At 43.8% G+C, this 24,827-nt stretch overlaps 1 protein-coding gene across 12 annotated transcripts in view; it reads right to left on the reverse strand.

Annotated features, from left to right (window-relative positions):
* ST3GAL3 (ST3 beta-galactoside alpha-2,3-sialyltransferase 3) overlaps positions 1–24,827 on the reverse strand; it is a 194,142-nt gene that overhangs the window by 154,010 nt on the left and 15,305 nt on the right. For 9 of the 12 annotated variants that reach the window (XM_046006412.1, XM_046006402.1, XM_046006433.1 and 6 more), the window contains exon 2: positions 14,033–14,177. The exons of 1 other annotated variant lie outside the window; for it this stretch is intronic. In XM_046006412.1, the coding sequence (XP_045862368.1) occupies positions 14,033–14,147 (115 nt within the window). In that variant the 5' untranslated portion in view covers positions 14,148–14,177. Of the gene's footprint in view, positions 1–14,032; positions 14,178–24,827 lie in introns of those variants that run through there. 2 more of the 12 variants (XM_046006488.1, XM_046006466.1) reach the window with 1 other exon arrangement.

The raw sequence follows: 24,827 nt of genomic DNA on the forward strand, positions 1-24,827 counted from the left end.
TTCTCCCCCTATATTTTGTTCTATGAGTTTTACAGTTTTCGCACTTCCATTTATATACATGATACATTTCAAGTTAATCTTGTATATGATGAGAAACATGAGTCTAGGTTTGTTTGTTTGCTACCATTTATTGAAAAGATTATATTTTTTCTACTGAACTGCCTTGGCACCTTTATCAAAAATCAACTGGCTGCTGAATAAATCACAGAAATAAGAGGCACAGCATAAGGAATATAGTTAATGTAGTTAATGACTCTGTTATAGCAACATAGCAGGATAGATGTGGTGAACACAGCATAAGGTATAAACTTGTCAAATCACTAAGCTGTACACCTGAAACTAATGTAACATTGTGTGTCAACTATGCCCAAATAAAAAATATTTTTTAAGATTTTTTATTTATTTATTTGACAGAGATCACAAGTAGGCAGAGCAGCAGGCAGAGAGAGAGGAAGGGAAGCAGGCTCCCTGCTGAGCAGAGAGGACCCTGGGATCATGAACCGAGCTGAAGGCAGAGGCTTTAACCCACTGAGCCACCCAGGCGCCCCTAAAAATATTTTTTTAATAAAAAAAAAAAATTCCAGGGGCGCCTGGGTGGCTCAGTGGCTTAAGTGTCTACCTTCAGCTCAGGTCATGATCCTGGGGTCCCAAGATCAAGCCCTGCATTGAGCTCCTGCTCGGCGGGGAGCCTGCCTCTCCCTCTCCCTCTACCTGCAGCTTCCCCTGCTTGTGCTCGCTGTTAAACAGATAAATAAAATCTTAAAAAAAAAAAAATTCCGTTGGCCATATATGTGTGGGTCTCTTACTGAACTGTTTTCTGTTCCATTGATCTCTATGTCCATTGTAATACCAGTACCACTCTATCTTGATCGTGTAGCTTTAAATAAGTTTTGAAAGCAGTTAGTATATAAGTCCTCCAACTTAGTTACTTTTTTCAAATATTTGCTTTTAAGTAAGCTTTACGCCCACCGTGGGGCTTCAACTCACAACCCCGAGATCAAGAGTCGCATGGTCCACTGACTGAGCCAGCCAGGCATCCCTGCTATTTTTTAAAACTGTTTTGACTATTTTAAATTCTCTGTGTTTCCATATAAACTTTACAGTGAGCTAGCAATTTCTATCAAAAAATAAATTTAAAAATAGCCCACCAAGTCTTCTGGAATTTTTATTGGAAAGTGTTGAAGCTTAAAACAAACTGGGGAGATTCAGGATCTTAGCATCGTGCCTTCTGCGCCATGAACAAGGGGTCTTCATTTCAGTATTCTTTCATTTCTCACACAGCAATGTTTGTAGGGTTTAGTGTACATACTGGCTGTTCTGCTCCCTAGAGGGTCTTCTTTCCCACACTCAGACAGTCTATCCTCCTAACTGTCACAGAATATATAGGCATATAGAAACAATTATCCAGGGGCGCCTGGGTGGCTCGGTGGGTTAAAGCCTCTGCCTTCGGCTCAGGTCATGATCCCAGGGTCCTAGGATCGAGCCCCGCATCAGGCTCTCTGCTCTGCAAGGAGCCTGCTTCCTCCTCTCTCTCTGCCTGGTTGTGATTTCTCTCTGTCAAATAAATATTAAAAAAAAGAAAGAAAGAAAGAAAGAAACAATTATCAAGCCACACTGAGGGAATTGCAAGGAACGGTATGGAAAATAATATAAATCAAGTCAAATTTTATTCCCCTTTTTTTCCCTATTTCCTTCCTCCTAGAGAGGCGACTATTCTATTGTTTAATATATATATTTGCTTATGTTCGTTTACTAAGTGTATGTTTGATAAGCATTTACTTTTTCCTATCAACTTATCAACTCTTCTTAGCAACAGGCATAATTTATATAAACTGTTTCAATTGAACGTAGACAACTGTGAAGAGTACTGACAACTGCATACACTCACAAAACCACTGCCATAAATCAAGACACAGAACATTTCCATCAGTCTCAAAAAACTCCTGTACCCTTCGGCAACCCACCCCTCCCCTTCACATTTCAGCCAGGGTAACCAACCATCGGCTTTTAATTACTAATAATTACTTTGTATTTTATATAGATTCTTTTTTTTTTTAAGATTTTATTTATTTATTTGACAGGGATCACAAGTAGGCAGAGAGGCAGGCAGAGAGAGAGGAGGAGGCAGGCTCCCCGCTGAGCAGAGAGCCCCATGCGGGGCTCCATCCCAGGACCCTGGGATCATGACCTGAGCCGAAGGCAGAGGCTTTAACCCACTGGGACACCCAGGTGCCCCTACTTTGTATTTTATATAAATGGAACCATATAACATGTAGTCTTCTCTGATTTCTTCTGCTCAGAGTAATGAGTCTGACATTCATCCATCAAGTTGCGTAGATCAAGTTTTTTTTTCCTTTTCATTGCTAAATTGTACTTCGCTGTGTGAATATAGCACATTTTGTTTATCCATTCACCACTTGAGAGACATTTAAGTTGGTTTCCATTTTGGAGCTCCTGGGAATAAACCTGCTTTGAGCATTCTTGTACAGGTCTTTATGTGCTCACATCCTTTTAATTTTCTTAGGTAAACACTGAAGAGTGGAATGATTGTCCTTTTGGCAGGTGTATGGGTAACTTTTTAAGAGACCGCCAAACTGGTTTCCGAAGTGGTGGCACCATTTCACGTTCACAACAGCAGTACGAAAGTCCCACTGTACTTCATAACCACGCTAATACTTTGCCATCTCTTTTTAAACTTGAGTCATTCTAATTGGTATCTAATGTTAACTCACTATAGTTTTACTTTGTATTTCTATGCTGAGTAACAATTTGGAAATGTCTTCATGTGTTCATTGGCCATTCTTCCAATCTTCTGCCCATTTTGATTAAGCTGTTCACCTTATTAACTTATAAGAACTTTTTAATATATTTTAGGTATAAACATATCATGTACTGAATATGTTAAAACTGAATATTATATGTATAAATATTAAATGTTCTTCCCATTCTGTGGCTTGCCTTTTCATTTTCTTTGTGGTGGCAAAACATTTTGGGCAAACATTTTTAATTTTGAAGTTTAATTAATCAAATTTTAATTTTATGGCTCATGTTTTTTGTATCCTAAGAAATCTCTGTATGCTTTCTTAATTTATAAAAAGTGGCATTGTTATTGTTTCATTTTTTACTTAAACTATGTTTTTAAAGTTCCATCCATGTTGTTTCAAGTATATATGATCTGTTACTTCTAACAGTGGCACATTGTTTCATGATATAAACATAGGATATAAATACCCTACTTTTTGCCTATTTTACCCCTACCCCTAGGATGGAAGCACACTGGGCTTCCTGGGCACACCGACAACACATGTATCTGATAAGGGCTATGGAATATATATATAAAGGAGCAGACCTGCTAGCTAAAAGATGTGTGTATACTTCAGTTGATTAGTTATTACAAGACCATGTTCCAGAATGGCTTTGCCACTCTACTTTCCCTCCAGCAAAGAATACTGGTTACTATATTCTTTTTTTTTTAAGATGTTTTTGAAATTTTTTTTTTTCTTTTTTTTGGCCAGAGAGAGAGACAGCAAGAGAGAGAACACGAGCAGGTGGAGTGGGAGAGGGAGAAGCAGGCTTCCTGCCAAGCAGGGAACCCAATGCGGGGCTCAATCTCAGGACCCTGGGATCACGACCTGAGCCACTCAATGACTCAATGACTCACTCAATGACTGAGCCAAGCAGGCGCCCCACTGGTTACTATATTCTAACACTGCCGCCAACACTGGCCATTATCCAGCATTCTTTTTTTGTCAGTCTAGAGGTATAAAGCAGTATCTTGTTTTAATTTTAATATTTGTTATAGCCCATGAGTTTGAATATCTATTCCTACGCTTAGCCTAGGGGCTTTTATTCTGTAAATTCTTTGTTCTAATTCTTTGCCTATTTTCTTTAAGATTTTATTTATATATTTATTTATTTATGAAAGAGAGAGCGAGCGAGCAAGGGGGAGGAGCAGAGGGAAAAGGACAAGACTCCGCACTAACCATGGAGCTGGATGGGGAGCTCGACCTCACAGCCCCAAATCACAACCTGAACTAAAATCAAGAGTTGGTGACTTAACCAACTGAGCCACTCGGGAATCCCTCTTTGCCCATTTTCTACTGGGAATGCTGCCTTTTTCTTCTTGATTTGCAGGAATTCCTTGCATATTCTAAATATAAACCCTAGCAAGTTTTATTTTTTTTTAATTCCAGTATAGTTAACAAATATTGGAATTGTCTTCTCCCAGCATATTATCTGCACATTAACTTCCCCTACGATGTCCTCAAAGGCACAAAAATCTCAATGAGCATTCTGTGCACACTCGGAATGAATGTGTACTCTGCCATTACCGGGTAAAGTGTTCTATAAATGTCAATTAGGTAAAGGTAGTTCACTGAGTTGCTTAGATCTTCAATATCCTTACAGATTTTTTACTTGTTTTATTAATTACTGAGAGAATATTAATATATTTGAACATGATGGTGGATTTGTTCCTTTCTCCCTTTTAGTCTTAACAGTTTTTGCTTAATGAAGTTTGATGCTCTCTGATTAGGTACATCCATATTTATGCATGTCTTCCTAGTAAATTGCTCCTTTTACCATTATGTAATAACTCTCTGCAATCTCTTATAATGTTTTTTCTTAAGGTACATGCTGAAATTAATATAGCTAGGCCAGCTTTCCTACGCTTACTGTTTATATGTTTTCCATCCTTTAAACCTGAACCTGTTTTATTTTTTAAGATGTATTTATTTATGAGCATGGGGTCGGAGTGGTGGAGGAGAGGGAGAGAAAAACTCAAGCTGACTCGGCGCTGAGTGCAGAGCCTGGCAATGCCGGGTCCGTGCCCACAACCCCAAGATCACAACCTGAGTTGAAACCAAGAGTCGGATGCTCAACCAACTGTGCCAGCCAGGGGCCCCGACTTTGAACCCGTTTTTAAATTTAATATCTAGGTCTCTCCTGTAGGGACATACATCATGCTTTGTTAACTACTCTGACCATGTCTGCCTCCAGCAGGAGCTTCAATCCATTCGTGTATAAATGCAATCACCGGTACAGTCAGGAACAAGTCAACTAACTGTCTTACCATTTGTCTTCCATTTCTCTCTTCTGTTTTGGGCTCTTTCCATTGCTGTTTTCCCACTTTCTTAGGGGTTGACTGGATATTTGTCTAGTGCTTTTTATTTCTTCTTTGGCTTCTCAGATATATATTTGGTGGGGGATGGGTTATTCCTGTTGTTGTTCCCCCATAGTTGTTAGCTCCCCTCTGCCCATTCCTTGGGTAAGTTTTATCTCATCTTACTTCTACACATACTCTAAACCTCATTCTATCTGGCTATTACTTTTGCTTTATAAGAAAAAATGAAAAGAGTATTTTATATTACCCATTATTTTTGCCATTTTCCATCATCTTTATTTTTTCCTATAGATCCAAGTTTTCACCTAGTCTCATGTCCTGGTGTCCCAAAGGATATCCATTAGTATTTTTCTTTTCTTTTTTTGTAATACCATTCTGCTAGCAGCAAATTCTCTTTTCTTTGTTTGAAAAAAGGTCTTCATTTCATCCTCTTTTTTTTTTTTTTTTTTTTTAAGATTCTATCTATAGGGGCGCCTGGGTGGCTCAGTGGGTCAAGCCTCTGCCTTCAGCTCAGGTTATGGTCTCAGAATCCTTGGATGGAGCCCTGCATCAGGCTCTCTGCTCAGCAGGGAGCCTGCTTTGCCCTCTCTCTCCCCCTGCCTCTCTGCCTACTTGTGATCTCTCTCTCTCTCTGTCAAATAAATAAATAAATAAAGTCTTTAAAAAAAAAAGATTCTATCTATTTGACAGAGAGACACAGCAAGCGAGGGATGCAGGGCTCCAGTCCAGGACCCTGGGATCATGACCTGAGCCAACCAGCTGAGCCACCCAGGTGCCCCCATCCACAATTTTGAAAGATATTTTTACCCGATAAAGATTTTAACCGATAAAGAATTCTGAGACAACAGGTGTTCGGTTTTTTTATTTTGTTTTTGTTTTTCCCCCGCACTTTAAAGATCCTTCACTGTGTGAACTCCACTATTAACCGTGATGGGTCAAGTGGGATTTCTTACCCCCATCAGAATGTTTCTTTTTATCCATTTTCAAGATTTCCACTTTAGATTTCAGATGTTTGACTATGATACACCTAGATTTTTCCCTATTTATCCTTAAAGTTTGTTCACCTTCTTAGATCTATAATCCAATGTTTTTCTCTGAAGTTTAGAAGTTTTCAGCCATTATGTCTTCAAATTTTTTTCTGTCCCATACTCACACATACGAGACAATTTTATACAGTGCCATAGGTCCCTGAGGCTGTTCATTTTTCTTTCATAGTTTTTCTTTCTGTGTTTCAGACTAGATCATTTCTATTGCACTCTTTTCAAGTGTGCTGACCTCTGTTATATTCCAACTACTGGTAAGTGAAAACTTCATTTTCTCTTCCTATACTTTTCAGTACTACAATTTTTTTTCCTTAAAATAGTTTTGATTTGGGGTGCCTGTGTGGCTCAGTGGGTTAAAGCCTCTGCCTTCGGCTCAGGTCATGGTCCAAGAGTCCTGGGATTGAGCCCCACCCTGCTGAGCAGAGAGCCTGCTTCCTCCTTTCTCTCTGCCTGCCCCTCTGCCTACTTGTGATCTCTGTCTCTCAAATAAATAAATAAAATCTTTTAAAAAATAGTTTTGATTTCTCTGCTGGGATTTCTCTGTTCACTGTCTTTTTCTGTAATTCTTTAAATTATTTGTAATAGCTACTTTCCTAAGTCCAATATTTGAGCTAGCTCATCTACTGACCTTTTTTTTTTTTCTCTTGAATATGGATCACAATTACCTGTGTGTCTGTTTGTCTAATAACTTTTTACTGAACAATGAACAGTGGGGATAGGCATGCAGAAACATAGGAATACTGAAGAGCATCGATTTGTATACTGCCTGACCTTGAATCTGTGTAGGCATGATTCTATGTGATGTTTAGTGTGGATCTGAGGAAATCCAGGGCAAATCCAGGCATCGACTTCTCTAACTTGGTGGGACCCAACCTTCAAAATCTGCATTGGTAGGGCTTGGTTTTAGTCTTGTTAGGGTGAATCTTGAGTAGCTCTTACTCTAGAGTGCGATTTTTATTCTTAAGGCCTGGACTTTCTGGTATCTCAGTGCCAGGAGCAGTAAAATGCTTATGAGCCTTCTCCACCCTGGCCGGGCTGGCACTCCCTGACGCTTTGGCTACCCACAACACTGCTTGACCTTTACTCCCATCCTGCGGATGTGGTTAAATTCAGCAGAGTTTTGCCCTGTGCACATACAGCCCAGTCCTCAGCTACAGACTCATGGGAACTGCCCTCGACCCCAGACTTTCAGGACCCTGACCCTGTTCAGTGACGACCCACTGTCATGGACTCTAACCACTTTAGCTGCCCTATGCTCTGAGCAGTGCAGTCTGTTTTGATCCCAGCTCTCTGAACAGGGCTGGGAAACTGCCTCCTCCCTGCCCCCCAAGAGAACTGTGGAGCTCACCTCACAAGTTTTCCTTTTCTTAGAGACTGAAATTTTCTACTGCCTACCGCTGGACAAGAGTTGCTTCATTTATTCTGTCCTGTGTGACAACTACAGAGACAGGACTGGCCTAATACCAGCTGCCATTATTACAAGCACCACAGGGTCACCCTAAGCTACAGGCTAAAAATGCCAGCCTTCCTTTCATTTTTAAGATGGAAAACTGAGCGTTGATATAATTTCCTATGTCTATAAGCTAAACTTAATCTACTCTTCTCCCAATATCAGATCCGAACTCCAACTTACTCACCAGATGGTCTTCTCCACAGTAATCAGATCAATAATGCATATTTTATAATCTCTCGGTTATGATCTTTTTGTAAATGCAGGCAAGAACACAGAGGGAGCTGCTATATTGATAAACGTGGTAGTATGAATTTTTAAAGGCTCATAAGAAATTAATCCTACTCCTATAAAATATCCATTTTAATTTATGAAATATGAATAGATAAAAATAATAAAGTATGTAAAGTATCCATGAAATGGACCATAAGTATCAGGTCTACTGATACAACTCTCCAAGGCCTGACCTGAATAAAGCATCAGAGCCAAGAGAAAAGTCAGTATTTTGTCTCCATTATGGAGATGATGAAACTGAAGTATACCTATTCCTCCCAAGACCGTATTGATTTGTCCAATATATATGTACATATATTTGTCCAATATATGTACAATAATATACAATATTACAATATACAATATATTGTATATTATATACAATATACATATAATATGTACAATATATGTACATATAAGTATATTTGTCCAATATATATGTACATATAAGTTAAATATATGTACATATATATTTCTATCATACTATATGTGTGTGTGTATACATGCACACACATACATATGATAATTCTACAGTACTTCTTTTTCTCATTTTTAGAACAGAACTAGGTTCACAGCAAATTGAGGGGCAAGTACAGAGATGTCCCATGTATTTCCGGCCCCCATACATGAATATCCTTCTCCATCATCAATATCCCTCATCAGAGTGGTATACTCTCAGAAGTCATGAACCTACACTGAAAGTCCACAGTTGATGTAAGGGTTTATGCTTCGTGTTACATAGTCTCCGTGTTTGAACAAAAGTACAAAAACATATTCATAGTATGATATCACAAAGATGTGCCACCCTAAAAATTCTCCATACCCTGCGTGTACGTTACCTTCCCTCACTTCCAACCTTAGCAACCACTAATCTTTTTATTGTCTCCCTAGTTTGCCTTTTCCAGAAATGTCATAAAGCTGGAATCATGCAGTATAGAGCATTTTCAGATTGGCTTCTTTCACTTAGAAATATGCACTTCAGGGGGCTCCTGGGTGGCTCAGTTGGTTGAACATTTGCCTTGGCTCAGGTCGTGGTCCCACGGTCCTGGGATCAAGCCCTGCATGGGGCTCCCTGCTCAGTGTGGAGCCTGCTTCTCCTTCTCCTCCCCACTTGTGACTCTTGGTCTCTATCTCTGTCTTGCTCTCTCAAATAAATAAATAAAATGTTAAAAAGAAAGAAACATGCATTTAAGGCTCTTCCGTGTCTTTTCATAACTTGATAGTTTATTTCTTTTTAGTGCTTGATAATACTCCACTGTCTGGATCTACCACAGTTCATTCAACTACTGAAGGACATCTTGGTTGCTTCCAAGTTTTGGCAGTTATGAATAAAGCTGCTATAAACATCTGTAGGCAGGGTTTTGTGCGAACATAAGCTTTCAGCTCCTTTGGGTAAATACCACAGAATGTGACCAGATCACAGAGTTAGAGTATCTTTAGTATAAGAAACTGCCAAACTGTTTTCCAAAATCACCGTACCATTTTGCGCTCCCATCAGCAATGAATGAGAGCCCCGCTGCTCCATCCTCACCAGCATTTGGTGTTTTCAGTGTTCTGGATTTCAACCATTCTCCCAGATATGTGGTGGTATCTCAGTGTTGTTGTTTTGTCTGTTTGTCTGAAGTAGGCTCCATGCCCAACACGGGGCTTGACTCGTGACCCTGAGATGAAGAGTCACGTGCTCTCTGCCAACTGAACCACCCAAGCACCCCAAGCTACAGAGCTTTTAAAAACAGTTGAGGGGTGCCTGGGTGGCTCAGTCAGTTGAGTGTTCAACTCCTGATCTCAGCTCTGGTCTCGATCCCAGGGTCTGGAGGTCAGGCCCCACACTGGGCTCCATAAATAAAATAAAATTTAATAAAAAATTAGATTTCAAAATAAGTTGGTAACTAGACCAATCTTATACTTAAAGTCTTTCAGGTTAAGCATCTGACCCAAGTCCTAGCGATCTGACCAAGACCTGACCATGCACAGCTCTAAGCGGCTCAAAACAAAGCAATTTGCATTCTGCCACAGCATGTCTTGGGATTCATGAAATCATGGTATTTTCCATCTGGAAGGGATTCTATGCTCCAAAAGGGCATCTCATACAGACGTCTCTTTCAGAATGCAACATGTGAGAGCTGTTTGAGTTCTTTCTCGTGTCACAGGCCGCGAGCATAAAAGCCTATGCATCTTACACCCGGTTTACACAGAGCAGCATACGGCCCCATGACAGGAATATGCTACTTATTAAGTCGGTAATTTAATAATAGAAATCTCTAACCCCCCTCCACCACCACGCTATGAAGGAATTCCAATACATCATCTTGGTAAGTCACAAAAGGTATAAAAATGCAGGAAACATAATGTTAATTAAAGACATTTATGTTTCAAACTTGTAAATGCCCACACATGGAAGACACACACACTCTCACTGAGCCTCTCTGAAGCCCGAGCGTCTACGTCTGTAAGGCAGGAGAGCAACGATCCATCTACACGAGGAGGATCGAATGGGACTGGGAATGTGACGTTCTCATGACAGGACGGACACAGACCTGAGACTCTTGTCACTAAGCCACTGTTCTCATTATTAGCCGCAGCACGGGTCTCAACCACAGCCTAACTCTCCCTCCCCCACAGTCATTCATCTCCCTGCCTTCGGGTGGGCGCTCCCTCCAGCGGACTTTGCACCCTTCTGGGCCTTGGTTAACCGTCACAGTTAGTCATAGTACCCAGCACCGGTATCAACCACAGCCTAACTCTCCCTCCCCCACAGTCATATCCCTGCCTTCGGGCGCTCCCTCCAGCGGACTTTGCGCCCTTCTGGGCCTTGGTTAACTGTCACAGTTAGTCCTGGTACCCAGCACGGGTATCAACCACAGCCTAACTCTCCCTCCCCCACAGTCATCTCCCTGCCTTCGGGCGCTCCCTCCAGCGGACTTTGCACCCTTCTGGGCCTTGGTTAACCGTCACAGTTAGTCATAGTACCCAGCACCGGTATCAACCACAGCCTAACTCTCCCTCCCCCACAGTCATATCCCTGCCTTCGGGCGCTCCCTCCAGCGGACTTTGCACCCTTCTGGGCCTTGGTTAACCGTCACAGTTAGTCATAGTACCCAGCACCGGTATCAACCACAGCCTAACTCTCCCTCCCCCACAGTCATCTCCCTGCCTTCGGGCGCTCCCTCCAGCGGACTTTGCACCCTACAGGGCCTAGGTTAACCGTCACAGTTAGTCATAGTACCCTGCCCTTTGATGTGACGGCACAGAAAACAATATGCTCCAGTAAGTCTGTCTAAAACAACCTATTCAAAGCCAAGTATCTGAAAGACTTGGAAGTTGGAATAACAAAAAGATGCAAATAGTGGTTAGTCAGCTGGTAATTCACTCACAGGAAAGCACAAAGCTATTCTTTAACAGAGCAAGCCTACAGCACTCGGACAGCACCATCATCTCCTGCCTCATAGACCCCTGTCTTCTGGGGCACCTTCTTTCTTTCCCTCCCACTTACTCTCCCTCCTTTTTCTTTCTCCACCACCCTCCTGATGCTCTCTACCCTTTCTTCAGAGTCCCTCTCCTCTCTTCTTACCAATCAGAATACAGAATTCAATCCTATCCTTAGTCTTTGTACTTACTGTACTGTTCAATAACATAAAGGACATAGTTTTTTTAAAGACAAATCAGGGGATGCCTGGGTGGCTCACTCAGTTAAGCGTCCAACTCTTGACAGACTCTTGATCTGGCTCAGGTCATAATCTCAGGGTTGTGAGATGGAGCCCCGTGTAGGGCTCTGTGCCCTGCTCTTGAGCTCTGCTCAAGATTCTGCCTCCCTCTCCTTCTGTCTCTCCCCACTTACTCCTGTACATACACACTCTAAAATAAATAAGTAAAATCCCTTAAAAATTTTTTAAAATCTGGGGGCGCTTGGAGGGCTCAGTCAGTTAAGAGTCCGCCTTCGGCTCAGGTCGTGATCCCAGAGTTACGGGATCCAGCCCCATGTCTGGCTCCCTGCTCAGCAGGAGGCCTGCTTCTCCCTCTCCCTCCCTCTGCCTCTGCTCCCTGCTTGTGTGTGGGTGCTCTCTCTCTCTCTCAAATACCTAAATAATCTTTTTAAAAAATTTTTTTTAAATAAAGATAAATCAGGATTCAATTCCAGCTCTAATAATTAGCTGTACAACTTAGGTACTTTTAAATACTTCTGTTTACTCAGCTGGAAAACAGGGATAACAGCATCTCCACATGGTTAGAGTGAGAAGCAAATTTTTTTAAAGTTTAGTTATTTATTTGAGAGGGGAGAGAGACCAGGGCAGGGGGAAAAAGCAGAGGGAAAGGGAGAGGAACAGGCAGGCTCACAGCTGAGTAGGGAGCCTGATGTGGGACTCGATTCCAGGACCTGGAGATCATGACCCTAGTGGAAGGCAGATGCTTAACCGACTGAGGCCCAAGAGTGAGAAGTAAATTAACTTAGATTTCTAAGTTGTCTAGCCTAAAACCTGATATATAATAGTCTTTCCATAAAGTTAATGTCCTTCTCAACTTCTCTGAGAAAATATTATCTAATTCTTGGGTATGTTGTCTACAGGTCAGTAGTTCTCAAGAGAAAAGGAGACCTCCATTCCTTGAATCCGTTCCCATCTATTTCACAGATACAGCTGAATCCATCCATTATGGATATACACAGTGCCTTTCACCACAGAATTTTGTACGGCCCTGACACAAACTGTATTCTGGGTAGTCTCCTTGATTTTAAAAATAAGTTGGATGAGAGAAATTTAAAAAAACTTTGGAAACCCAAAGTAATTATTTAAAATTATAAGCTATGCATATAAGAACCACTTAAACATCAAATATAAATCAAGAAATTAAAGATAAACACTACATTTAAAAAAAAAAACTGGCTTGAAATTGCTTCAGGAGTTTCAGGTAAGAAATAAGTGAACTACTTCACGGGAATGGTTCCCATACTAAGATCTCAATACGCTAGCAGGCCAGTTGCCAGCGGCCTCTTCCAATTCATTCTAACAGATTTTAACCTCACACCTAGAGACTGACTCTACTCTTTTTTTTTTTAAGAGTTTATTTATTAATTGACAGAGATCACTAATAAGCAGAGAGGCAGGCAGAGGGGAGGGGGAAGCAGACTCCCTGCCGAGCAGAGAGCCTGATGTGGGGCTCAATCCCAGGACCCTGAGATCATGACCTGAGCCGAAGGCAGAGGCTTAACCCACTGAGCCACCCAGGCACCCCGAGAATACCTCTATTCTTGAGTGAATTCTACACTCGTATCCAGCTGACATTTATAAAAACAAAACGATCTTAGAGAAATCAATCACATTCACTACGAATCAAGATTCAGGCTCAGACAGCCATTAGACAAAAGAACCAAAAGGAAAACTACTTATGGCCACTGTGAGACACTTCAAGCTACCTCCAAGAAGAGAACATGCAAAGGTCAATAATTCCCAAAGTGAGCCCTTCAACCCCAAGCCTAAAACCACACCACAGGCCGCAATGGGTGAATCGAAACCCAAGTCATAGTTAAGCAGAAAGCTAGGTGGGAAACACTGTGTAGCCCAGAGGCCGAAGGTACAAGCCAAGGAAAGGGATTCTATAGAAGTTACAGGGAAGGAGGGAGGAAAACGTTTTTCCATTCAGGTACAAGGTCAGGGCCAGGAAGGGCAAAATAATTAGATGAGCAAAATTTCTTCAGGGGCAATAAAGCAAAGACAATATTAAATTGAAAAGTGAAAATTCAAAGGAAGAGGTAGAGGTGACTGTTTTCAGGGCAGGAGAAAATCGACTTCAATCCCGACCCCAAGGCAGTGAACACACATGGGCGTGGCAAGACACCACAGTTATTAAAAAGAACAGCCTTCAAAAACTAGACTTACTGGTAGGGTCTGGGGTTTTATTGCAGAATAGCGTGCTTTTACCGCGATCATAAAAGGATACGCCATGGCATGCAGTTTTTTGAAAAACATCAACCTACAGCAACAGAAATGGCAGGCAAGGTCTGGGTGCCTACCAGGCAGGAGGGCGTGGCCTCGTCTCACTGCCTGTCTCTGAAGAATATGCGAGCCCCGCAGCCTCAGCCCCTGGGCGCCCAGGCAGTGCTCTGGGCAGGGGCTTCTCCTGGGGGCGGGCTGGAGCGGCCATACTTACTGGAGTCCTCCCACTGGAGTAAATGGAGCTTCCACGCAGAATAATACAAAAATCCCAGTACCAGAAAAAGGCAGAGGGCTAGCAGCAGATTGCGCACAAATATCAAGAGTCCCATCTTCACATGATTTACGATTTCCTACATGACCTAAAAAATAAAAATAAAAATAAAAAAATAAAAAAATAAAAAATAAACCAATTTAGGTCTTAAAGGATAAAACAATCACCTTGTTGATACACTCTACCTTAAAATAAGTGCATACAGGGGAATGGCCACGTGAAGAGCCACCTAAAAAGTTACCATTGAGCTCCCCACGTGGCATCCTCCAACCTGCTAGTCCTGGTCTCAAGAAACAGCTTCACCAGTCACTCAGCACCCCAGGCAGAAATCGGCAATCATCCCTGCATCCTTCCTCTCCCTCATCCCCAGCATCCAATCAATGACCAAATTCTGGCAATCCCAACCCACCAGGTAAGTCCCCAGTCACAGCCCCTGCCCCCCATCACTATCCTAGTCCACGCCACCACTGCCGTCCCAGAGGAAAGCTCCTCGCCTCCACACTGCACTCTTCCCAAATCCCCTTTCCACACAGAAGTAGGATGGATCCGTTAATAACACAAAACCGGACATTGCTCTCCTGCTCGAACCCCTCTGTGTTCGTGTTCCACTGCAGCTGAAATAGCCACAGACTCGGAGGCTCAGATTTCTGACGGCCTGAAGTCCAGCTCTGGTGGGGCTCAGCAGGGTTCTCTGCGTGGGGTCTCCCAAGAGGCAAAGCCAAGGGGGCTGCATAGAGCTGGGGGGGCATAGAGCTCTTCATCTTCAACTTTTGAGATGGAAATAGGGCACGGTTAATCGTTACACTGAGACTACAGGTATAAACTGGGGTGGTCTAGACAGACCGGGCCATATGGCCAGGCTCCACTCTGCAGATACTGAGGATGAAGCCGCCTCCAAGCTCATTTGCATTCCGGCTACTGGCTGAAGGCAATTCCCTGCAGCTGCAGGGCCAAGGTCCCCAACTCCCTGCTCCTGATCACACAGCCTCCTGTTCTCCACGTGGCCCCCTGCAGCCACAGCGGGTTAGGTCCCTCTCGCTCAGAATCTCTCTGGCTTGCTCTTCTACCACACCTTGCTTCTGCCTCCAGTCAGAGAAACTTCTCTTGGCTTCTCAGGCTCCTGTGCTTAGGTTGGGCCCACTTGAAGAATCCAGGATAATCTCCCCGTTTTAAGGTCTATAGTCTTAACTGCATCTGCAAAGCCCCTTCGGCCACATGACAGAACATGTTTATGGATTCTAGGGATGCGGGTGTGGACATCTTTGGGGTGCCATTCTGCCTCACAAACCTATCACTAAATTCTCAATCCCTTTAAAATGAAGTCATTGCTGGGGCGCCTGGGTGGCTTAGTGGGTTAAAGCCTCTGCCTTCAGCTCAGGTCATGATACCAGGGTCCTGGGATCGAGCCCCGCATCGGGCTCTCTGCTCTGTAGAGAGCCTGCTTCCTCCTCTCTCTCTGCCTGCCTCTCTGCCTACTTGTAATCTCTGTCTGTCAAATAAATAAATAAAATCTTAAAAAATAAATAAATAAATAAGTAAAATAAAATAAAATGAAGTCATTGCTCCTTAGAGACTAGCAGCTTCTGACTGTGCCCCTATTTTATTCTCCAGACCATCTCTTTTTTTTTTTTTTAAAGATTTTATTTATTTATTTGACAGAGAGAGAGATCACAAGTAGGCAGAGAGGCAGGCAGAGAGAGAGGAGGAAGCAGGCTCCCTGAGGAGCAGAGAGCCCGATGCGGGGCTCGATCCCAGGACCCCGAGATTATGACCTGAGCCGAAGGCAGCGGCTTAACCCACTGAGCCACCCAGGCGCCCCTCCAGACCATCTCTTGCACCTCCCAGCCTTGTCTGTGTCCTGTGCCTTTCTTCTTTTTTTTTTTATAAAGATTTTTATTTATTTATTTGACAGACAGAGATCACAAGTAGGCAGAGAGGCAGGCAGAGAGAGAGGAGGAAGCAGGCTCCCTGCTGAGCAGAGAGCCTGATGTGGGGCTCGATCCCAGGGCCCTGGGATCATGACCTGAGCTGAAGGCAGAGGCTTTAACCCACTGAGCCACCCAGGCGCCCCCTGTGCCTTTCTTCTTACAACTCACTGAACTTAGCGTTGTTGTTTCTCCCCTTGAGGCCTGCCTGGGACACTCTCCGCCACACCACTGTTTCGCTGCTGGCACATTCTCTGATGTTCACCTGAAATGGAACATCGGCAGGGAATACTTCCCAGGACCACTCCCCCCACATCCCTGCCTCACTCAGATAGCTTAGCCAGGAAATAACACATGAAATTACATATAAATACCATAAATAAAGTGATAAAATGTTATCATTTGCAGATTTAACTGTCTATCCAGAAAAGCCAAGAGAATCAACTGAAAAAACCTTTAGAACTAATACACAGGTGATAAGATTAAATTACAAAAAAATCAACAGCTTTTTAAAAAAGTTTTATTTATTTAAGTAATCTACACCCCACATGGGCCTCAAACTCACAACCCCAAGATTAAGAGTCAAATGCCCTTCCAGGTAAGCCAACCAGGTGCCCCATAAAAATCCACAGATTCGGGGGTGCCTGGGTGGCTCAGTCAGTTAAGTGGCTGCCTTCGGCTCAGGCATGATCCCGGGGCCCTGGGATCGAGCCCACGTCAGGCCCCCTGCTCAGCAGTGAGTCTGCTTCTCCCTCCCTCTCTCTCTGCCTACTTGTGTTCTACTGCATCTCTCTGTCAAATAAATAAATAAATATCTTAAAAAAAAAAAAAAATCCACAGATTCTTGGAGGTTCCTCAAGAGGTTAAAAACAGAGCTACCCTATGACCCAGCGATTGTACCCCAAAGATACAAATATAATGTGCATCTAAGGTGCATCTGCACCCCAAGGTTTATAGCAGCAATGTCCACAATAGCCAAACTGTGGAAACAGCTCAGATGTCCACCAACACATGAATGGATAAAGAAGATATGATATATATATATACAATGGAATACTATGTAGCCATCAAAAAATGAAACCTTGCCATTTGCAATGACGTGGATGGGCCTGGAAGGTATTATGCTGAGCAAAATAAGTCAATCAGAGAAAGACAATTATCACATGGTTTCACTCATATGAAGAATATAAGAAACAGTGCAGAGGAGGGGCTCCTGGGTGGCTCAGTGGGTTAAAGCCTCTGCCCTTGGCTCAGGCATGGTCCCAGGGTCCTGGGATCGAGCCCCACATCCCGCTCTCTGCTCAGCAGGGAGCCTGCTTCCTCCTCTCTCTCTCTGCCTGCTTCTCTGCCTACTTGTGATCTCTGTTAAATAAATAAATAAAATATTAAAAAAAAAAAAAGAAACAGTGCAGAGGATCATAGGGGAAGGGAGGGAAAACTAAATGGGAAGAAATCAGAGAGGGAGACAAACCATGAGGGACTCTTAACTACAGGAAACAAACTGAGGGTTGCTGGAGGGGAGGGGAGTGGAGGGATGGGGTTACTGACAGGCATCAAGGAGGGCACATGATGTGATGAGCACTGGGTGTTATATGCAACTGATGAATTACTCGACTCTACGTCTGAGACTAATGATGTCGTATATGTTGGCTAACTGAATTTAAATTAAAAAAAAAGAAAAGAAAATCAACAGCTTCTTAAAAACTATGCCAGCATCACCGATGAGAAGATGTAAGGGGAAGGATTCCACTCATGATGGCAACAAAATCTATAAAATATCTAAAAATAAACAGGAGGAAATGGGCAAGATTTTTACTAACGGACGTAAGAGACCTGAGTAAATAAAGACACATAATAGGCTCCTAAGTGAGAAGTTTCAATATTGGAAATATGTCAGTTCTCTGTAACTCCAGTCTGACTCGTCAAAACCCATGGTTTTGTGTGTGCGTGTGTGTTTTATAACTTAAATCCAAAGATAATCTGAAGACTTCATGCCCAGGAAGAGCCCAGAAATTTCTTTAAATAAAAAATAATGAGATGAGGATATGCCTCACCAGATATCAAAACCAACTCAAAGTTGTAATTCTAAAGATCGATGGGCACTGGCACAGGAAAAGACAAATAGGTCAGCAGAACAGAGTCTACAAATGAGCTCTCAGAAGAGACAGATAGACACACACACACACACACACACACACATATAAAAATGAATTTACCTTATCTATCTATATATGAGTTTATTCTATGATAAGCACATAAATTTCATAAAGAAAAACAAAACCACGATAGGATACACAGCTAACTGCTGATGTGGTTAACTCCAGGAAACAGGATGAAACAATGGGAAGTGCTTTTTCCTTTATATACTTCTAAGTTAAAGTTATTTGTTGTAAGTCACAAGCCTTACCTCTAAAATTTTTTTAAGATTTATTTATTTGAGGGAGAGAGAGAGTGAGCGCATGAGCCAGAGGGGCAGAGGGAGAGGGAGAGAGAATCTTAAGCAGATTCCACACTTAATGCAGAGCCTGACATGGAAATTGACCTCATGACCCTGAGATCATGACCTGAGCGGACACTTAACCAACGGAGCTACCCAGGCGACCCACACTCTATGATTTTTTAATATTAAAAAAAAAAAATCAAACAACACATTGTAGAAATGGAAACTGGTGAACTCTTTCAGGAGCAACTGGACAACAGCTACTGAAATTTATGGCAGTCATGCCCCTCGACCCAGTGTTTCCATTTCGGTGACTTTTTCCGACAGCAACATTCCAACAAATACTTTATAAGATATGTACCTGAATGTTCATTAGCAACACTCATTTTAAGAACAAAATACTGGGAAAAAATTCAAATGTCCATCAATAGGGAACCAAACAGATGAATTATGGTACGTCTACGCAGTGACATCCAGATCAGTGGGGGTCGTGGCAGGAAACAGATGGCACACACAAAGGAATTAACCAAAGGAAGTGAAACATGGGGGTTTTTATAGCTACGTGACTAGAGTTAAAGGAACCAACCAGGGGGTGGTGAAGCACCCAGGGACTCTCCACTGTAGGAAGCCACTCCTGCCTTTGAGGCGACAGACCAGGAGACAGAAAGGTGTCCCTGGAAAAGCGAGGCTGGCCATCAGGAGCAGTGCTGCGGAGGGCACAGTGGCTCCTGGAGCCCCAGTAAGGGGTGGAGGCGAGTAAGAAATGCTCTGACTTCTCTCAGCACTCGCCCTCTGATTCCTCCGTATCTTTTTTTTTTTTTTTTAAAGATTTATTTATTTATTTGACAGAGAGAGATCACAAGTAAGCAGAGAGGCAGGCAGAGAGAGAGGAGGAAGCAGGCTCCCTGCTGAGCAGAGAACCCGATGTGGGGCTCGATCCCAGGACCCCGAGATCATGACCTGAGCTGAAGGCAGAGGCTTAACCCACTGAGCCACCCAGGTGCCCCTCCTCCGTGTCTTTTATCAGCTGATTCCAATGGGAAGCCAGAAGGCAAGGAAGCCGAGATGATGCCGTTCTTCAAGGTCAGACACCAGCACAGAGGACACAAGGTGGGTAGTGATCAGTGAAGGCAGGAGAACAACAAGTATGAAGTATGATGTACCAGCCAGACAGAATGGGGCACAGCTATCTGTCCTGACATGGGAAAAACGTCTAGTCTACACCGCTAAATGGAAAAAAAAAAAACAAGTTGTAGATTAGTAACGAACATGTATGTATGGCCACATACTGGTCACAAACAAGGGTGACAGGAATACTGAAAACTAAGGTTCCATATTCAATGCATAGTTAATATGCACCAAACTGTAGACAATGTCTACCTCTGAAAAGTGGAGGGGGGTGTTTTTCACAATCTTCTTATTAGTGTATTTATTTTTAATTTTTATTTTTATATTTATGCACATAACAAACATAGAAAGTTTCCAAATTGAAAGAGAAATTAGAGACTTGCAGTTTCAGCAACACAAAGGACCCTGTATCCCATCTGGTGCTTCCAATGGAAACAAATTTAAGCTGTAAGCAGCCTGCTGGAAAGCCTTTCCTCTCCGCAGGCGGCTGGTCCCAGCCCCACCCCTCCTTCCTGTCCTGAAGGCAGATGTGACAACCTGAGCTGCCGTGGTCATGACCAAGACCTAAAGCTCCGGCAGACACAGCACCATGGGTCAGTCCACAGATTTAACCCGTGCATTCAGCAAACAGCACAGTGAGAAGGCTAAACTAGTCTTCTACTTTACTTCTATCTTTTCCATTACGGAAAAGGATCTGGAAGATCCTTTTCCAAAGAGAAACCCAAGGAGGAAACCGATTTCCAAAGTGGAGGGCATACAAAGAACAGAGTTAAGAGCTTAAGATAAGTCAAAACTTTCAACTCCAGGAAAAGAACAACTCAAGACTCAGAAAGAGATAAACTTTCAAACTCCCTGCTAGGACAAAAGCTTGAGGCTGTAGGGGGAATGTGTCTCACACACGGCCTGGTGGTGGGAAGGGCTGGGCCATGTCTAACGAAATCACACGTGCTTTTGTCCTTTAACCCAATAATCTCACTTTTTTTTTTTTTTTTTTTTTAAAAGATTTTTTTTTTTTATTTATTTATTTGACAGAGAGAGAGAGATCACAAGTAGGCAAAGAGGCAGGCAGAGAGAGAGGAAGGGAAGCAGGCTCCCTGCTAAGCGGAGAGCCTGATGTGGGGCTCGATCCCAGGACCCTGAGATCATGACCTGAGCCGAAGGCAGCGGCTTAATCCACTGAGCCACCCAGGCGCCTGCAATAATCTCACTTTTAAGAAACTATCCCAACAGTGCCTGGGTGGCCCAGTCCATTGAGCATCCTACTCTTGACTTTGGCTGAGGTCATGATCTCAGGGTGTGGGGATCGAGCCCTGTACTGGGCTCTGTGCTCTACGCAGAGTCTGCTTGAGATTCTTTCTCTCCCTCCGCCTCTGCCCTTCCCCCTGCTCAAGCTCGCTCTTGCTCTCTTTCTCCCTCTCTCTAAAATAAATACATTCTTTTTTAAAAAAGAAACTACCCCAGAGACACATGGATAAAAATTCAAAACGACTGGTGCACATGGCTATTCACTGCAGCACTATTTGTGATATGAGAGGGTAAGTCCTTCAGCAGGGGCTGAATAAGCTAAGGTATATACCCACAGAATGGAGGGTGGTGCAGCCATGAAAAGGCATGAGCTCTCTCCCGGTCTTCCTTTCTGAATAATCAAATCGAAAAGCCATTAAGCCTTAGGAACCAATTAAGGCAGGCGTGCCTACGTGGAATGAAGAGAGGTATGGGGCATCAGGCCATCGTGAGGGGTCCTGAGGGTGTGGGAACCCACAATACTGGAATTGACCAAGTAAGCAAATGTACTGAGGCTCACAGGAGCCGGACTTCTCAATGATGGAAAAGGGAGTTGCAAATAGGAAAAGGGAAAAACCAGAATAAATGTGGGGAGTTGTACTCAAGTTGAAGGGATGGGTGTGAGTGGATGGGTTTTGGTAAATAAAGATACAAAAATGTGAGTAAAGACAGTGTGTGTGCCTTTGTGTGATACCCGTATACGTTCCCTCACTGCAGTCACTGACAAGGGCCTAGCAGCAGACATGCCCCAATTCCAAGGAGCACATCTGGCACCTGGAGCTTGGTTTTTAAATACGACGCTCCCCTAACAGGAAACAGGAATCCCTGGAAGAACGGCTGATTGCACGGCCGAGGCAAAGGAGGCACAAACAAGCCAAGGCTGGGCTCTTTCGCGGTGCCTGGAAGCAAGAAGAGACTCAAAGGGTGAGGCCATGTCAGAAGGAAAAAGCAGCCAGTGGAGGGGACCCTAATGGTCAGCTCTGGAACAATTCAGACCACTAATAACAGATTACAACCCACGAAAGAAGAGCCTAATAAATGAGGAGAGGAGAGAGCGCTCCCTTAGAGCAGAATGCCAACTGACGAATGCAGAAGGAATAATGTAATCAGAAAGCCACCATTTGGGGACCAGGTCAGTAATAATTCAGCTAAAGGCAAATCAAAGAATGCTAAAGTTAAGGGGTAGAATTTTGAGAAATGGGTATCGTACGGTCTTCAAGTATGCGCCCACCAGATGCTTCTTAATTACGGGGGAGGGAGGGGGGGGGCGGGGAGGAGACTGAAGACGGAGCCATCCGACAGACTCCGCCATAAATGAGCCGCGGGCTCTACGGGAGTTCTCTGTAGTATTTTTGCAACTTTTTTGTAATTACTTCAAATTATTTCAAGAGACAAAGAAATAAACCAAATGCTCAAATGTTCAAATAAACGTCCAAATGAGAGATGTGGCAGCCACTTAAGATGTAATTTATGGGGAAAAAAAAAAAGATGTAATTTATGAAAACATTTTAAAGACATGGGGAAACGCTTATGATACACTATTAAATGAAAAAAGAGACAAGTAAAAAACAAGAAAAGGACTAGAATAAAACATAAAAACACTAACACTAGATTAATATGATTGTTCAGGCTGTAGGAGCTCACTTGGCCTCCCTGCACAGCCATAAAAAAGCACGCAGGTAAAGAAAACTGCAGTAAGCCCGTGTGGGCCTTTGAGGGAATGCAGCAATCTGGACTCATCCCCTTCCCGTGTATTCATCTTGGGGAAGGAGATGTCCCTCTCCTGTCCAGAGCTGACGCAGCAAACACTAAGTGCTAGGAGTTATGCAGAGCACGGGGCGGGGGGGGGGGGGGGGGGGGGGGGGGGGGGGGGGGAACGACGGGACACACGACACTAAGACGATCAAACTCATACCCTGCCCTAGAGGGTCACTAAGTTTGCCACTGCCATCTTTTTTTTTTTTTTTTTTTTTTTTTTTTTTTTTTTTTTTTTAAAGATTTTATTTATTTATCTGACAGACAGAGATCACAAGTAGACAGAGAGGCAGGCAGAGAGAGAGAGGGAAGCAGACTCGCTGCTGAGCAGAGAGCCCGATGCGGGACTCGATCCCAGGACCCTGAGATCATGACCTGAGCCGAAGGCAGCGGCTTAACCCACTGAGCCATAAACAGATTTTATTTATTTATTTGACAGAGATCACAAGCAGGCAGAGAGGCAGGCAGAGAGAGAGGAGGAAGCAGGCTCCCCGCCGAGCAGAGAGCCCCATGCAGGGCTCGATCCCAGGACCCTGAGATCATGACCTGAGCTGAAGGCAGAGGCTTTAACCCACTGAGCCACCCAGGTGCCCCTGCCACTGACATCTTAACTGTCAAACCCACTGTACATGATTATCCTCCAATGCCTTGACCTTTCTGCAGCATCTGCGACTGAGAGACAGCACAGCACGGTGGGAGGGTCCTTCCTCTGCCAGCTCATCTTTATGGCTCTGTTCAAGTCTTACCTCCCTCGGGAAGCTTTCCTTACTCATATCCCTATACTCCATGTCTGCTCCCATATCATCCTGCATCACAGTATTTATGAAACATCGTGCCTGCTCCTCTGTCTCTGCAAAGGAGGAGTGTACCACCTGAAAGCATGATCTGTAACTTAGCTCTGTGAATCACCCGCGTCTACCAGGACAGCGCCGGTACATAGCAACGCTTGAGAAGTGTGTGTTTAAAGAATAAACTACTCTATTTCTAATTACATGTCCCAATTCCAGACACGATCTAAGCTGTACACATTCCAAAACGTAACAACCTGAAGGCATGATTTGTGTGCACGTCACAGACGCACAGCAATGCTGCATGAGGAGAAGCCTGGGGTCCTGTGTGAGGCTGTCCTAACATTTCCCCTCTGCAGACATCCCCGAAGCAATTTCGCTCCGCTTCTGTGATTTAATTTGCTGTCATTACGCTGAGCAGCCCAAACTTGAGCTCTTCCATCCAGATAATGGCTTCCGAGTCCCATGTCCGTCTATTTAACTCCCTACCCCATAGTCCCATCTAGATGTTGCACAGCTGCCCCAAACCTCCTCTTTCTCAAGTAAAAGGAAACATCTTCACAGGGGCTCCTGTCAGAGACCTGGAAGTCATCCTTGACACTACCCTCCTCGCTCTCACCTCCACAGACGCTCAGTCACCGAGTCCTGTGACCTGCACCTCCGAAACCCTTCTTGAATGCATCCATCCCTCCAACGTCACTGCCACTGTCCCATTTCAAGTCACTCTAACCTTCAGCCTGGGCTCCTACTACAGCCCCCTGGTTAGCCCCCCACTCTCCACACAGCAGCTGATGTGACTTTATCTCACTCCCAGGCTGAAACTTCGCAAATGTCCCGCCATCCTCGGAGTAAGGGCCCAAATCGCTTAACGGGGCCTGTAAGGCTCAGCGTGCTGGGAATGCTCTGGCCCCTGCCCACCTCTTCCCACACCTCTCTCCAGGCCCTCTGCCTCCCCCAAGGGGGCCTGGTCTGCAGCACGGTTGCTCTCTCAGTGTTTCCCGGTCCCCTTGCTTTCTGCCAAGGTCAGGCTGACGCTGTCCTGACCCTCCCACACCATCGCACCAACTCCCACTCAGCCTCGAATCCGCAGCTTCCAGGTGAATCCCGCACAGAAGCCTCACCTGTCTCCACACCTCAGGTTAGGCCTCCCTGTTACAAATTCCCACAGCAGCTGTTTATCCTCATCCCAGTTCACAGGGCACTTAGAATCTTATGCGTATTTACAGTAATTTGTTTAACATTTATATTCGGACTAATGCAGGGAGGAACCAGTCGACGTTGTTTACCCCTGTATCCCTGGTAGGTCTTCGAGAGCGACCGGCTCACTGACTGACTATTTGGTCAGTTACAGGACGCTCAAAGAAAGAGACCAAAGCTTTATTATTCTAGGTTCTCTTTATTTAGCCATAAAAAGAAAA

Source organism: Meles meles, chromosome 1, assembly GCF_922984935.1.
Source record: "Meles meles chromosome 1, mMelMel3.1 paternal haplotype, whole genome shotgun sequence".
Taxonomy (NCBI): Eukaryota; Metazoa; Chordata; class Mammalia; order Carnivora; family Mustelidae; genus Meles; species Meles meles.